The sequence below is a fragment of the Rhipicephalus microplus genome, chromosome 5, assembly GCF_043290135.1.
Source record: "Rhipicephalus microplus isolate Deutch F79 chromosome 5, USDA_Rmic, whole genome shotgun sequence".
In the NCBI taxonomy this organism is placed as follows: Eukaryota; Metazoa; Arthropoda; class Arachnida; order Ixodida; family Ixodidae; genus Rhipicephalus; species Rhipicephalus microplus.
Window position 1 is genome coordinate 213944470 of NC_134704.1, and position 17370 is coordinate 213961839.

The following is a 17370-nucleotide window of genomic DNA, read 5'->3' on the forward strand; positions in this document are numbered from 1 at the left end:
GACCTACTGAAACATACTTCCCGCTTTTGAGCTTCATTGTGAATGAGGCACCCATGGGAACCAAAACGTCCCGTTCTTGTTTTAAAGTGTCAGTGTGGTCGGCGTTTCGTCTTCCTTTACAATGCCTTCTCCCGACCGGACGGGTCGTCAAACCCTGGGCTTACTTTTATTCAGTTATTTCGTGAATTATTTTCCAGTTGTTTGCCGTCTACGCTCTCAGTCTATGCACAATCATGCACTATAGTGAAAGTTTCGCTGTAAAAAAAAGAACTACTAAAAATAAGAAAAAAAAACAGGAGGACTTGTCTTTGTCACGGCAGAGCTTTTCTACAGCAGCACGCGTTTTATATTGGTTTGCGGCTAGAAAATACGCTTGCCTCTGCAAATAATACATCGTAGGAAGGAGAAAAATGGGAGTGAAAATTTAGGGCGGAGAGACGCGAGGCCACATTGGCACACTTTCTCACATCACCAAACGCATGCATACGGACCTGTTCGCTGCGCACAGCGTTTATGATTTACAGCACAGATTGTTGGCGGGTCAGTTGGTACAACCAGCGGAACAAAATGTTACAATTAAGCGCTGTACCTTTTAACGTTTCGTTCAGTCTAGGCACGTTGTTTCGAGTTCATCATTCATTTTGCTGAGCAGTCCGCCCGTTGATGAAGCCATAGAGTAATATACACAAGCTGTGTACCCCACCGGCTTGTTTCATGTTCCACTTCCACCAAAGTTCTACCGGTTGTTCTGCCAGTTATTCTCAGCAGTAGTTATTCCCAGCATAGGTGTTCTTTGTTCCCAGGGTGTTCCCCCTCCGCTCCTCGTAGACGCCGAGGGCAGCTAACGTCGTTTGCGCCGGGCGACCCCGTTGGCAGCTCCCCCGGCCTCTATTATTTCTGGACCGGTTCCCACGCGCCCAGCATCGCTATCGTGGAAAGAGAGAATTGGCGTTGGCTGACAAAAAAAAAAAACAACCGGAAAAAAAAAATGAAAAAAGACTACCCCTGGCGGGACTCGAACCCGCAATCCCCGGTTTAGGAGACCGATGCCTTATCCATTAGGCCACAGGGGCTCGTTGTAATCGTGGGGCGAATAACAATACTTGTTCCTTAGACGAGTCGCATTCTGCATCATTTATACTGTGTGGTGTGGAATGCTGCGCCCGTGCTCAGATCATCTTTCACGCTTCGCAAGCATTGGGCAAGACGACGCGGTGAAAATAGTTTGAGCCATTTCCGTTCTAGCAATCCTAAGTACGAGCATCACCGGCATTTTGACTTGACTGCTGTGCTGCGTGGGTTCATTCGATCGAAGACCCATATGCCGGCCTGTATTTACGACTACATTCTGCTATCAAGCAATACTAGCGCAGAAAATGTGATACGGTGCATCTGCGCCACATTTTAACACCTGTAGCTCTAGAACGAACGTTCGTTCGTAACATATGTTTGCATGTAAACGTTCTCTGTACAGAACGAAGAGCTAGTTTGGGTCACAAAAGTTTACAAAGATTTAGTTCATCGGTAAAAATGCAACAAGTAAGTTGTCTTTCGTGTGCACAAAAATACTCACTCTACGAAGCCACTCAAGCATGCACTCAGAGTCACTGTAACAGCTGCTTCGATCACAATTCTAATATACATAAACTGCCTAATATGTTCTGGTCAGCACTCTCAAGGTAGAAAAAAATGATCTCGCCATTGGATTTTATCTATAAAAACCAACGCCAGCCAATTGTTTATTACATAATATTAGAGCTTTACAACGTCGTGCTACTGATTACCTCACTTCAATTTCGCAAAAAGCTGTTGAACTTCAAAGCACTTGCACGGAGGAAAGTTTTTTTTTTTCCTTCCTCCATGAGGCACTTGTTTAGATTTCCACGCAACCATACAACGACAGGTAGTCGCATACCCGCCCCGCACGAAGAATAAATTTAAAGCCGCCTTAATTAACAGGCGTAATTGAGGCAGCCTAATCACTGTCACAATATTTTACAAAAAGTACGACTGCCTGCATTCCCCCCTTTTTTTTTTCTTTATGAACACCAAAAATGTTGACCAGGGACGTTTAGTTTTAATTAGTTTTATAGGAACCCAACAGGGGATCCGAGGGCGCGACGAAGTATTTGGGCCGCCTCAGCATTGTTGATACCGACCGCCAGGGATACCAAGAAAATGAAACTTTTGCTGAACCAACGAGAGGAGGCGTTGGCTGAACACATTGAGACGCTGAAGTGTCAATGCCCTTTTTGGCGCGTTTTCAAAGAATGCTTCCTGGGCGCTTACATAATCAGCCGTGACCTCTGCTCACAACTAAAATATAAAATAATATGCACGTGCAAGTCCAGTTTTGCTGCGTCTACTCGTTAGGATACGCATTGGAACTCAGTTTTGCTGCACCTACTCGCTGAGCTGTGTGTCCTGGCACTACCATCCGATCTCGTAAACTGCATTGCCGGGTGCCTATAGCCATTAGAAGCTTCAGATGTGTAGTACACTAGTACACTGACTGGCGCAAGCCCAGGAAAATTACTACGATTGCTATAGCCATCGTGTTTTTCATTGGACCTTCGCGCTAGGTCAGGGTGCTTAATCAAACAGCTTCGAGTGCAGTGGCGTACCAACTCTTTCGGCAGAGTGGGGGCAAACCTACCTCACTGGTCAGTCGGGATATATTATATATATATATATATATATATATATGAGATCTAACAGACAATAATGATAAGGAAAGTATAGGGGAAGATATTAGACCAAGTTGTAGATATGAAGAAAAGTGGGTGAAAAGATAACTTGCCATCTTGCAGTGGGCAGGATCCGAGCCCTTAGGTATTCACTTATTTCCTTACACACACACACACACACGTGTGTGTGTGTGTGTGTGTGTGTGTGTGTGTGTGCAAGGAACCTACAAGGAAAATCATCGGCAATGTTGGCAAAAATTCACTGTTGTAACATAGCCTCGTGACAATTTCATTCTCCCGTAAGAACATGTTTGAATGATTACTGTTGTGATGGAAAACTACGCCCTACTTGTTGGTTTCCACAGCGTGCAGCCAAGAGTGACCATTGTCGAAAGTTGGGAAGACTCGTGCCCCCCTTGCCCCCACCCCCACCCCCCGGCTGGTACGCCTATGTTCAAGTGGCCACTGCATTGGGGAAGTTGACTTCTAGGTACACTCAAGCATATTTCTCGTAATCCATCAAATAAATTTGTTTCAAAACAGTATCGTCATCTTAAATGGGTATGCCCCTCCACTGAAAATGAAGGAGACAACAAATGGTGCGAGGCAGTGAGCTAGAGACGAGAGGAAACGGGAAAGGCGAGAGGATCACCAAAGCAATGAAAAGCCTGCGCCAATCGACATGCCCATCACTCGAACCTGTGTGCCGAGAAACGACATAAAAACAATCTAGTTTCTAAAGCTTAGCAACAGCAGCCTCGAAGCAACCTAGAAGCATCACCCTGGTGAGGCCTAGAAGCAACCAGCTTAGTCATCAGAGTTGCCAAGTCTCACTGCTTGAAAGCTTGTGTGGCAAGCATTGCCAAGTTTTTTTTTTTTTTTTTTCATTAGAACACACAGATACAGCTTTTCTTTCATCTTAAGCTTCATTCTCCATCATGCTTACTTGTTAGAAATAGGCTTTCATGATTAATCCCTGAAATCTTTCTTGAAGAAGGTTTATATGTTCACCAGTGTTTTTAGAAAACAGAATTATAGTCCAGGAATCAGATGCACACTTATCATCAATGGCTTCAATTATGTATAAATGTAGATGATTGGGAATGGTTTACTTGGCATTTTAAAGTCAGGCATAATAAAGATTTGCAGCATGCCAGAAATGACCCTTACATTTCCTCGTGCTGAAAAGTGTCTTTTGAAAGGAAAAGAAGCTTACGTTCTTCGTACTTCTTTTCTGCTCTTTCGAACAGCTTCAGGTCTGACAGTATACTTTACAGATACTTAACAGTCAAGCAATATGGTGGCCAAAAGCAAACTCTGTAGGCATGCCTTAAATCTAAAGCTGGTGTTGACAGGCCCACTGCAAACTGTTGCTAGCTCTATTTGACACTTCTAGATACAATCTGACCGCCACTGTCCCTCTGTCTTTTGCCCCCTTGAAAAAATACCGCGAACGCCAGTGAAAATTCATGCTGTTAGCAACAGCTAATGAACCAATCACCATTCTGCGTGACAGTATTACAACAAAGTGTGCATTTCCATGCTGAAACAAAAAGAGCAGAATCAAACATTTCTCAAGCAAACTCCATGCTGGGAGCTACAACCTAATAAATTACTGAAACTCTTCATGCAAATACTAGTGTGTGTTCCTCACTCACATGGCATGATTCCCCACAGCATTTTCATTGCATTGAGACCTGGACAAATTGTTGCCAACTGCAAACCACATACAGGCAAAGCCACAAAAAGCATAGGGGAGATTGTTTGTGGTTTTTTCACTGTAGTGCAATGAAATTAAAGTGGGCCGAAAATCCCCATTCTGTTGTTTGAATTCAAACCCACAACCATCAAATTCAAAGATGGTCGGTTTTAGATACTGATGGAAAGGGCAATTGTGACTTTGTGCAACACTTAAACTGCTGATGGTTGTAATTGATAATGGTACACGGAAAAACTCCCGAGTGCAAATTCATGCGCAAGTTCAATTTCAAGAATGTACGATTCTTCTTGCATGCGGCTGCTGCTAGATAGGACAAACAATCTATGTTTAAAGAGCAGAACATGATGCATGCTTGAAATGTTGAGCAAACTGAAGAGGGCCCACATTTCCCTAAGCACGTCAGGCATTGCCGTTCAAGCTCTTGTGAACCACACTTTTCTGGCACGCAGTTTATCACAGACTAAACAGCCAGAAAATTGATGGAAGCATTTTGTAGCAGCAAAAAAGATGACATGTGCATTAGTAATACTTCTGTAGTACTGAACAAGCCTAAGAAAAAGGTTATTAAGCATGAAATATCTGACCATGATTGATATATGATTTTTGCACGCACACTCGGAAGCATATGTACATGTACTTCTGCAAATAAATCAGTCAATAGTGATGCTCTACACATTGTCCTACTGTGCCTTAAAGGGGCCCTGTAACACTTCTCCAAGTAACCACAGAACGGATTCAGTAAAAGAGCTTACTGCCTCACTAATTGACTACCACAAAAGGTTTTAGAACCCGTCCAGTACGAGTGAAATTACAAAGATTTGTTGCATGCGGCAATACCTTTGTCTTCTCTCTTGCCAATGAAAGCGCTGGCAGATAAGCAGGGAGAAATGGCACGGGAGATGAAGGTATGTCACTGTGCCTCATGTCCTCAAGCACTCTTCCCCCCCCCCTTTTATAACGCGCAGATTTTCAGAGCGATTGCGTGTACGGGGATGTTGAAATGGCAGGTCCAGCAACGCCCGATCTCATCACGCTTAAATCAGCCAATGGTGTGATATTGGGGCCAGTTATGCAATGATTCTTGAGAATATAGCATTTCCCGAGAGAAGAGAAAGTGATTTCTAGCTAATTTAAATTTATTGCGATTTCCAGGCCGTGTGCTGCGCTGTATTATTTTGCTCACATGTTTTCGGATGCCTCGACTACCAATCAGCAGCATTATCTGACCACACTCAAAAAGTGTTGTGAGACACCTTTAAAAGCAATCATGAACATACACCAACTCGCCAAAGGCAACTATTAAGTTGACGTTGATTGTTGACATAGCGGTCCAGTCACCTTGTAGTGTTACTTTTGTGCTAAGGAAGTGCTTATTTTGAAATAAAATCACATCTTAGTTGTCCGCATCGGGTTAGCGCACTTTAATTTACCCGCCGGACTGTCTCACGTCACTGGTGCACTTTTACTTCGTGAACATGCTGCTCCAAGAATTTTGCGAATGCATGCTATGTTAAGGAAGTTACAGGGGCTAGAACATCGTGTTCAGTTGGTTTTAAATTTTCGCGCGGCCTCGCCACCCTTCTCCTTCAGAGGAACGGGAAGGCGCGGCCCATCGCCGTGACTCCACTCACTTCAGCAACGCACTTCCGCTTGCTGCGATGCCTGGTTGTTTACTGTTTACCCAGTGCCGATAATTCTCCACAGCCCAGTTGCTCGATTTACAGCCGACGATTTGCAGCAAGACTGCATTTCAAAACACGGACATGAAGTTGGCCAATTTTTCTGGAGTTAGATTTTTAGGGAGCAGACTGTTGCGACATCTGGGAGCAGCAACACAAAACACAAATAATACGTTTAATAGTGGGTGTGCTGAAGAACAGGTGGGATGACAATCTGCTCATTCCCAAAAACTGAGCCAGTGAAGTTTCTCGATATCGATGCATGAAGCCCATGGGAAGTTTCCCAACTCATATGATTGAATAGCTTTGTCGCAGCTGTGGGTGGGAACAGGAACTGTCGTTGACTTCACTACTGTTTACTGAGACCTGGTTTAGATCAATCGCCGACTTGTCACTGCGCGTGCAAGGAGCATTGGTCAGGCTCAGGAAAGGTAGTGCGGGAATTGTTTTTCGGAATGGAGGCTCTTTGCAGCGTTCAGCTCAGTAATATTCAGAAAGCTTGGTCTCTGCGATCTACTTTACAAATTATTGAGCGTGTTTGGAGGGTGTGAAAAAAAAAGTTACAGCCTGTTGACTGGCCCTTTAAGCCACAACTCATGGTTGCACAAAGATACACAGACATGTAAAAGATAGAAAAAGATGGCTGTAGTGCCATTGCACAGCTCGCTCAATGCCATTGGAAATACAAGACAAGTTTTGTAAGGTCACCTCGACAAAGCTCTTCCTTTGTTCGCCTAGTTCAAGTGTCAGCTGGAAAAGACGCTTTCCCAATCACAAAAGTGAGACTACATTTAGGCTGGTATAACCTAACAAATTTATTCTGAACACGCACTCACTGTTCTGTCCTTGTGTTCCATTCTATACAACACTCTAACAATGTAGAATCATTCAAAACACCATGATTCGCAAGGAGAAAATGTTTACACCAGCAACTGCTGCAGATGAGAACGATGCATCTCACTTTCGTTTCTGCAAGTGTGGTGCTGAAAGTTTGACTTTGCCAGGTATGTTTCGAGAGATGTCTTGGTCCTTCGTCGCACGCAGAAGGTCCCGTTCCCGTGGACTGGTGTTCTTGTCTAGCAGAAAGACTGACAGTGCCGTCTTGGCCGCCTTTCCCCTCCGCCCCGTGCCGGGTGTTACTTTCACCTTGTGCTTGTAGTTCTGAATGGCAGCATAGGGGGCACACACAGGCACAGCAAACAAGAGACCATCTTCAGCCACTGGGCAACCTGTGAGTGAAGCCAGAAGCCCCTGCTGCTCATCGCCAATATTGCCTTCATCTTCGTCCTCTTCTGCATCAGCCTGCAGGTCCTCATCTTCTACGGGCACTGCGGCCTTGTTGCTCCTGCCTCCATTCTGGCCTTCATGTTCCACTGCATCTCCTGCTGCTGGCTTGTCAGCACCGCTCGTAACTCCCACATCAGGTGGTTGCTCTGGATTATGTCGAGCCTTTGGCTGCTTCCCTTTGCTAGTGACAGCCTGCCCAGTATCCTTCTTGCCCTTTTTCTGCTTGCGACTCTTCGTCTCTTTTGGCACACCGGCTGACGCAAGGATCTCCATGCGTAGACGACGCTCGTCTTCATCTTGGTCCTTGTACTTTTCCTTTATCTTCTTCAACTTGCCATGCGTCCCTCTCTTAGGCTTATTTACCTTTTCTGCATTCGTAAGAGGTGGCACTTCTTGCGAAGGTGGCTGAGGCTTTGGCTTAGCTGGAGGTGGTTTGCGGCTGAGTTGCGGCCCTCTTGTTGGCTGCAAATAAACAATCTCTTCGGCTGCATCATGATCGTCCTGCTTCGAAATTGCTGTCTCTAGCTCATGAGGAAGCTTCACAACCGTGTCGGGGAACAGCTCAGCATCGCCTTTCATACTGTCCACACCAACATTCCCCTTGACACTACCCTTCTCGGAGTCGGACTCGTCGGAAATCTCCAACTCGGGTCCTTCTTCTGGCAGCTCCGCGCTAGCCTCTGTTTCATCCTCTGCCACACGCACCCTGCGCTCAACTCGATGCCTCTCAATGCTCTCGTCATCCAACTTGTAGAGAAAGCCAAAACCCATAATGAGATATGAAGGGGGCAGGTAGTTCTTTTTACCACGAATCATAAACGCTCCCGGTGTGAGGTACTGTCCTGTCGGTGCTGTTTTAGAAACTTGGTGGTGATGCACCCACCAGGCACTGGTCACAACTTTTGCATCCCAGGCCGCACTGTAGCATATGGCCATGGTTCCAGCCTCGTTCAAGGTCTTGGGTGGCACGGGTGCCCCTGATGGGTTTTTGATGACGATGCTGCTAGCACCGTGGAGATCTGCATGCACGTAAATGTCACCAAGCCGCAAGTACTTCTTCACAATAGCCTCATTCTGCTGTGCATCACGCCCTCCCACGACCAAGTAGTCCTCCGAGCTGATAAACCAGAAGAACTTCTCAAACCAGAATGCCTTTCGTGCTTTAGCAATGTTAGTGGTGAGTGCTACTTGCTTAAGTGCCTCGCGCGTCTTCTTTTCAGCCGACTTGTATGCCTTTACAGATGATTCTATTGTTTTCTTCTGCTTGCCCGCTGCATGCTTTTTCTGATCATAGAATTTGCGCGCATTGGCATACGCAGAGAGGTCGATGTCAATGTCAACCAGGGCTTCTTTTCCTTCGTCGTACGGGTCCTTCAACAGCATCTCAAAGTGATTCGTCTCAAGCTTGAGTTTGCGGATGGAACGAGCCATGGGGTCACCTTGCTCCTGGGCTTCCTTGAGCAACTCCGTGATCTCGGCCCAGCCGATCTGGTTGGCAAGAGCACTGCGGACCACACACAGGGCACGTTCCACTAAATCCAGATTCATTTCAATCAGCTCTGCTTTCCACGCGTCCACTTGCTGCACCTCTTGAAGAGCCTGAATTCTTTTCTCGTGGTCCGTGCGGATGTTCTCCAATTTCTTGAGCGCCTCCTTCTCACGTTGGTGGGCGCGTAGAGTAATCTTCTGCATTTCAATGCTCGAGAAGAACTGATCAACCGCAGCACTGAACGATGGAAGCTCAATCGTGGAAATGGCACCGGTTCCAGAATTGTGCTGGTGCCAGAGGAATGGGTGGAACTCCTGGTAAGCTGTGATTTCGGTGCTTCCATCCTCGGCGGGCTGAATGCGTTTCTCTATCCGCTGGACAATGTAACCACGACACGACTCGGTCTTTGCACGCGCCATGATAGCATCTGCATCGTGCAAGCATTCCAGGACTTTTTCTGCAAGTCCTTCAACTGGAAATGTGATGATCTTGGCTCCGGCTGACAGACCGTGGCCCAACAACACATGTTCAAGAAGGGCTGGACCATACAGAGTCCTGGTGTAAAAAGAGAAAATGGTGTGCAATGAGATAATAAAGCCTCCAAACAATGGTATGTCATGAAGGATACACAGAAAGAACCATTTAATCACACCTCTAGAACAATAGAAAACCTCACAGGAACATTTTAGTGGCTACAGTATTGCAGGTCTGGGAAACATAATGCAACTTGTTCATACTATAATCGAAATAGCAGCCATAACGGTATTTCTGGGGTTGATTACAATGTAAAAGCACCACTCTTAATGATTCTATTGGCATCAAGTCAATGAAACACGCCTCTGGTTCATAGTTCCAGGATAACTAAACTTTTTCAGCAATCCCTCAGTATACCTGACATTTGTTCCGTTTTGGTTGTCTAGGTGCAATAATAAAAGCTCATCTTTCAATCACAGCCCTATGTTTAACAGTGCAACACTTCACGCACATAACATCACCTTCATGGAACGTATTTCGTACGTTCCCACGAGAGCCCTTCTGCACAACATAGGTTGAAGAAATGTTAAGGACAGGACCCAAAAAGATGAAAAAAATGGGGTAAGAGGACAGGGAGTCACCTGAAACAAATTTTAGTGACTGGCTGTCAATCCCAACCACATGTCTCATTGCAGTGCACTGTCCCTCCCTCCTTTCCCTTGTTGCGGCTCTCGGCGCTGTACTCCAGTTGTTGCAGATCTCAGCACTGTTTACCAGTAGTCACTTCGAATCCCAGCGCTGATCACCCGTTGTTGCCGACCGGGGTTTACCCGGTCTTTTGTGGTAGCGTGGCGTAACTTCGGGTTGAGGAAACGAATGCTGACACGATGAGAATACGAAAAACAAACAGGTTTATGGCACTATTTACACTTATTTACAGCATAGAGAGGTTAGAAGTTTCACAAACCACGAGTGCAGTGGTTGAATCGTTACATGGTTCAGAACCACGTCCAGCACTCTGCAGCGTCGTTTTAAGCCCTGTCGGGCTCCTCCTTCTTGATTGGAACACCAATCACACACACAAGACACCACCCATAGAGCATCAGTCAGTAACACACGGTCGGCCGAATAGTTATTGCCCCTTTTGATGCAATGCTTTGAGGAGAAGGGAAATGGGGATTCTCTCCCGGAACAATTTGGGAGTTGGGTTGCTCCTTCCGCCTTTCCCTGTAAGGGCAGCCAAGGAGTAGATACTTGAATCACGGAGACATGACCTGTGCGGTCAGTCTGCTTCACCGTCTCGCTAAACAAGCCGGCCCGGAGTAAGTTCGGGAAAAATTTTATGTGTTAGTCACATAAATTTGTGCGCACTATTGTTTGTTTCTGTGCTTTTGTTGATTTTTCTATACCCGCTCCTGCAATGTCCCAGACATGGGACAGCAGTACTTGTAAATAAAAATAAAAAAAATAAACTGCTTGTAGGGACTTTGGCTTACGGACCGTCTTCTAATCCTTTTGTCGCTCCCCGCCGCTAGATCTGAGAAAACTGGTGTTCCGGGCGTGGGAGCACTGCCCGGCTACGTTTCTCAGCGACAGCATGGCGCCTACGGACGAGTCATAACAGCTTCCCCCTCACCAGATGAGTCACGGAGAGCAGCAGTCATTGCTGCTGCTCTAAGAGACGACAAAAGGGTCCGTAGTTGAATACCACCAACTTGCCTTCGCTTGTCGCATTGTATGAGTAATTGCCGAAAACTTCAACAGCGTCTCTGAAACTCGATCACATGCACAAGCAAGCACTCGGCCCCCTTCGAACAAACCAAGCCGAAAGAGGGATGGCAAACCAATTTTTTTTACTAGCTTTAAAGAAAAAGCTCACACTCAAAACTATCAGGACTCACTTGAGCCGAAAAACCAGACATGCAACCTTACACATTCACATAAGTTGCACGAAAAAAAACTCAAATATCAATTTTGATACATTGTCAAGAGCACCCCTGAATAGTTTAGAAAGAGTGGCTGAGCGCATCAGGGTTTTCCTTCAATTTGCCCTTCTTATACCTATTTTCAAAATGATATTTTTGAATAATCAAGCTCCACCTCAAGAGGCGACAGTTCTTCGATGTCACGGTTTGCAGCCACATAAGGGGGCAATGGTCTGTCTTTACTTTAAATTTAGCACTTTTGAGATAGCACTGCAACTGATGAATGGCCTACACAATGCAAGCGCACTCCTTTCCTGAAGTGCAGTGCGTTATCTCCCGAGAGCCCAATTTCTAGCTCAAGTAAAGCACAGCTTTGCTTGTTACCACTGTCGTTGTGACATAGAACGGCTGCCTCCTTTTCATCGCTGATCACTTTCATTGGTTCTGTCCCGCTGAGAGCATCGGTCCGGAAGTCGGATTCAGCGAGCACTAAAATTGTCTTAACATCCGTCTTTCTTTACGGCGCCCAATAATTGTCTACTACTGAGACATTAAGCTATCTAGCTTTTCTTATGTACGCTGTGGCTAAAATTGTCTTCGTTTGCTCAACATTTGAAAAAAGCTTACTGTTACACTCATATGATCACTTCATCAATCGTTTTCAAAGAGAACCAATAAAACATAGAAACAAACACTGCTTTCTAGAAGGTTTGTTTGGTTAAAGTTGCCTCATTATGCGAATGCTTCTGAGTAAAACCCACTAGGCTCTCCTGAGCGCTTTATTTACTCTCCTACAGCATTGCAAAATACGTGGCACTATTAACGAAACGCATAATCCCTTACAGTTTGTCTAAACGTTCATTCTTACGTTACGTTGTAACTCACTGTGTACAACAGAAAAATAATCCTAGGTGCTATACTAATCAAAAGCACCTCACAATAATGCACAGGTTTTTGCTGAAACCATGCACCAATGGCTCTCGATTCTCACAGCGCACAACGAAAACTCCACTGTGTCGTGCCAAGCTTAATCATTTTACAAAATCATTTGGTCTATGCTAACATCTTGCTACTTGAAATTCTCGTTCACGTCACATCCCCATGGCAGTGAAGGCATACAACATTACACTAAACCTTTGAAACACCAGAAAAATAATATATTTTCTTGGCTTTTACGTTATGCAAATTTTGCACTAATGATTTAATCACTTCGATGCAAACTTCAGCCTTGGTTCAGCGGTTCTCCTTCTGAAAAGTTTACACCACATCACGTAACTTACGAAATTAAATGACTGAAGTCTGCATCTACAAAGCAACACTAAGTAACCATACTTAGCACGCGCGTGCAACAATTACTCAAACTACCACCCCCTTTTCTCAACTAGATTCGCTTGAATCGCACTTGATGGGGTCGCGGTCCTGGCGATTTTCGAACACGCCAGAGGCTGCAAAACGCGCAAACGTTAGGCTGTGTCCTGCTGTCACGCCTCATTTTGCACTTCGGCCAGCTTTCTTCAGGAATGTGAAAGGGACGCCACAAGCAGGGGGGAAGCCTGTGCCATTTTCTTTTTGTGTTCTCCCCTACGCGGTATTTAGCCACTCTGCCCTTTCGACTTTGACCCTTCGGGCAAGGCCGCTTTCCCGAAGTTGTTGAACTGAACCGCGCACTTCGTTGGGATGACATACTTCGTTTTCCCCTCTACACCTGGCTCGCTGCTTGTGCCTCTATGAACGCCACCATTGACGTTTCTTGAAATGGATTAACGGCCTAGCCTTTCGTCTTTCTCGAGACGGAGTGGGATCTGCCATAGGCTTACAGAGTGCTGAACGCCTACACTTCTTTTTTTTTCGGCAACAATTGTTTGCCTCCTTTTTCTCGATGCCATATCATCATGTCGGGTCGTGACCTGAGGAGTTGGGAGCTCGCTGGAGCTTGTGCTACACCTTCCCTCAAGCTCAAACATTTTAACTTTATGTCACGACGGAGTGTCGGGCCAAATTATCTTTGTTAACGCTGATAAAATCATTAACTGGGCCCTCTCCGATGGCATCGCTGCACTCCTGAAGCATCGCATTCTTGCTTTGATTAGCCACTGCACTAACCATGCCTACATTTGATGATGTCGAAGCATCCCCTTGAGGCATGAAGTTTTTCAGCTCCATACTGGGCCCATTAGGGCTGCTGGCACCTTGCTCATCCGTCTTTTGACATCATCCCTACTGCCAGACTGGCCACGGCCTCATTCTCAGCATAATCTACCTTGATGGATTCTAGAATATGCGGGCCTTTACTAGCGCAATTTCTGGTTCTAGCGCTTCATGACGCGGCTCAACTTCCGGCGCTTTGCGACGCGCCTCGCTTTCAGACTCCGGTCTGAGTCTTTCTTTTTGCTAATAGAAGTTCCAAATCTCCTGATTAGCTCTGCTTTAACAGCTTCGTAGTTGTTCGCGTCCTGCTCACTGAGTCGCGCAACAACATCCACTGCCTTGCAGGACAGAACCGTGAGTAGCTTCTGAGACCAGGTGTCTCGCTCACATGACAGTTGCCTACACTTTCCTTCAAAGAGTCTAACATAGAGCCCCATATTCCATGATACCTCATATGGCTGCATGTACCTAGACATCTCGAACTCTGTCTCATTGTCGAGAAGTACTCCTCGCTGGATTCTAAACTTCTTACTCAACTCCATATCTTGGTTCAAAAACTTTATCTTGAAGCCTAGTTATTCGCCTTCTCCCTTTCCTTCCATCTGAGCTGCTCTTAACTTTCTTTCAATGATGAGGTCCCATTCTTCGCTTAGTTTCTCATCATCAGCCCCCAAATCATTAATCGCTTGCATGATTATGGGTTTTCGTGCCAAACCCTTTGTATCAATTCCCAATTCCTCACACAACAGCAACAAGTCTGACTTCTGCAGCTCCCGTAAGTCCATGATCGTACTGAGTGCTCGCTACTTCCAAAAAAGCTTCCCGAAACAGCAAAACTGAGTCTTTCGGCAAAGTTAATTACCAGTTCTAAAATTTACCCTCTTTTAGAACCTGGTTCACTCAAAGTAAAAGCCAAGCACTCACCTATATGTGATCCATTTCTCGAGCCAGCTGCTTCCCTTGGGCCGACTGTTGTTGTCACTTGTAGCTTCGTATCCCACCGCTGATCACCAGTTGTTGCGGCTCTTGGCGCTGTACTCCAGTAGTTGCGGATCTCAGCACTGTTTACGAGTAGTCGGTTCAAATCCCAGCGCTGATCACCCGTTGTTGCCGACCAGGGTGTACCGGGTCTTTTGTGATAGCGTATAGCATGGCGTAACTTCGGGTTGAGGAAACGAACGCTGACAAGATAAGGATACGAAAAACAAACAGGTTTATAGCACTATTTACACTTATTTACAGCATAGACAGGTTAGGAGTTTCACAAATCACGAGCGTGGTGGTTGAACTGTTACATGGTTCAGAGCCACGTCCAGCACTCTGCAGCGTCTTTTAACCCCTGTCGGGCTCCTCCTCCTTGAATGGAACACCAACCACACACACAAGACACCGCCCACAGGGCATCAGTCAGTAACAGGCGGTCTGCCGAACAGTCATTGCATCTTTTGATGCAATGCTCTGAGGAGAGGGGAAACGGGAATTCTCTCCCGGAACAATTAGGCGGTTGGATTACTGCTTCTGCGTTTCCCTGGAAGGGCAGCCAAGGAGTACATACTTGAATCATGGAGACACGACCTGTGCGGTCAGTCTGCTTCGCCGTCTCGCTAAACAAGCCAGCCTGGAGGAATCGCTTGTAGAGACTTTGGCTTACGGACCGTCTTCTAATTCTTTTGTCGCTTCCCGCCGCTGGATCCGAGAAAACTGGGGTTCCGGCCGTGGGAGCGCTGCCCGGCTACGTTTCTCAGCGACAGCATGGCACCTACTGACGAGGGTCATAACACCCCATAGGTCAAGCCCAGCTTCACAATGTATCTAAAAACTTGGAGAATGCTTCAGGAGTGAAATGTACCAGGCGCCGTGTGCATTGTCTTCAGCCATACCGCAAGGAAATGAACGTTTTTGTGCTGGCCATTTCAAAGTATCCAAGAATGTCTACCAAACGCCCAGTGCTTATTGTGATATAATTTTAAAAATCCTTTCTCTAATTGGTGACATATCCACCATTCATTTATAAGGTGCCACTTGCATAACCGCACCATTTGTAATGGTTGTGCCACCCACTCGTTATGCCATTCACATGTTTTTATGCCTGGTGCAATTAGACAATTCTTACATGCAAAACAATGTGTTAAGGAGACTCCTTCCTTGTATGACATTGATATATTGTTTTCTTGCAATGAAGTGACTCTGAGATAGATTTTCATGCCAACCATGCAGGCAACCTGAGTGCGATTTTTACTTTAGTAAAAATCGCGGTGGTTACTTTTACTAAAGTCAAATAAAAATTTATATCAGAGTGAAAGCTCAATGTATGACAACATCTAAAACGACACTCTTTATTCAAAGGTCGCGTTAACCGAAGGTCGCAGGTTCAGTCCTTACCCTAAGCAAGTTATTTTTTCAACCACTTTTGTTTTCTTCTAGTTTATACTACAATTACTTCTATTAACATCCCCTATACTTTCCTTGGACACCGTGCCCTTCGTGCAGCACTCACGTGATCCCCCTCGCAACCACCACTCGTGCTTACAGCCTCGCTCAGGCTTCGCCGTCACTTACCAAAACTCGCTTGCTCCCACCTAATTATTTGGGCTACTGCTAGAGTGAGCACGGAATACCACGCAGAGTACGAGTACCTTGGCGTGAGCAGTTTGCGGAGCGTGTCACCGTGTGCCGCTTGAGCCAGCACCTGGGACAGCTGCGGGGCGTCGAGCGAAGGCGGCTCGGCCAGCGCACTCTGGACGGGGTACTTCTCGCGCACAGCGAGCTTGACGTCGTCGTCCTTGCCCAGCGCTCGGGGCCTCAGGATGTTGAGGATGAGGTAGTCGCCGTCGGTAAGCACCACGTTGCCCCGATCATACAGCTCGAGGATGACGTGGTACGCCGCCTCGCCCGTGCCGAACTGCAGATCCACGACGCGGTCGGCGCCCAGTTGCGCCAGCCACTCGATGCGCTTGTTCTTCAGGTGCTTCCTCAGCTTCATAGCGAAGCCCGACGGGCTCTGATTCTTGGGCCACGCGAATTCGGTGGTGTGCAACCGCACGCCAGACTCGATGAGCAGCACGGCCTTTTCCTCGTGCCGGCTTAGCTTGAACAAGTACGTCTTTGTGTCCACGTCGTACACCTGCACAACCCGCATGCCGACGACGCTCTTCTGGAGCTCGGCGACCATCGCGAGGATGTCGACGGTGCTGAAGCGGCTCTTCATGACTGATGCTGTCGGCTCAAGTGGAAGCCCGTCGACAGATAGCGACTGCTGCGATCGCAGAGCACTGTGGCGCCAAAATATCCGTCATGTTTCGATCAAGCAACCGAGCCGCGCGTTTTTAGCTCTATAATGCGCAAGCTTTCAACTCCTCTCCGCTGGTTTTCATCCGAGAACGGACGACGACACGAATGTTCGAGCATGCACACGATACACACGTACTATGGTGCCCACGGAGGAAGGATGATGTGCCTAAAAACGAATGTCGTACCAGTGCCTCCTTTATAACTTTCAGTGCCCGGTAAAAGCGGAAGAGAACAATGGGACTACTCCGTCGGCGCGAGTGCGGCGCCTCGACATCAGATGCCGCTGCTTAAACAGGGTGCCGGAGTTCGCTACTCGCCGCAGCCGCCGTGGTTCTGGCTCCGCGCTGAAAAGTAAACAGATTAAATCCTTAATATTCTGCTCTCAAACCTCAATATATCGCGGCTGTAATCGCTGAATTATGTTACCGAGTGTTTCAGAGATCTGGTTGCCAGCTTTCACGCACTAGCCGCAAGCGAAGAACGCCACGCTAATGAATACCAAAAACATGCCGTGTACGCACGCACCTACATGCTTGGACATGATGTACATGAATTTCCAACGTTGACTTGCCTTGCATAGCAGCTCTATATTCTGCAAAATTAACCCAATTGATGCGATACGAATACATTTTGAAAAAAGAAGCAACATTTATTCGTAAGTACCTCTATT

The 17370-nt window shown here is 46.5% G+C and overlaps 1 protein-coding gene and 1 non-coding gene across 2 annotated transcripts; both read right to left on the bottom strand.

Moving 5' to 3' along the window:
* Positions 1-1000: 1000 nt before the first annotated feature.
* On the bottom strand, positions 1001-1073 carry TRNAR-CCU (transfer RNA arginine (anticodon CCU)). Its single transcript has one exon. It is a non-coding gene; the product is annotated as a tRNA-Arg (tRNA).
* Positions 1074-6876: 5803 nt separating this feature from the next.
* On the bottom strand, positions 6877-16994 carry Clbn (Nuclear export mediator factor NEMF homolog Clbn). The gene is made up of 2 exons (XM_037424340.2): positions 16046-16994; positions 6877-9417 (listed from the first exon to the last, which is right to left on the bottom strand). Exons 1-2 carry the CDS (start codon positions 16615-16617, stop codon positions 7044-7046), a joined length of 2946 nt encoding a protein of 981 aa, XP_037280237.2. The 5' UTR covers positions 16618-16994; the 3' UTR covers positions 6877-7043.
* Positions 16995-17370: the final 376 nt, after the last annotated feature.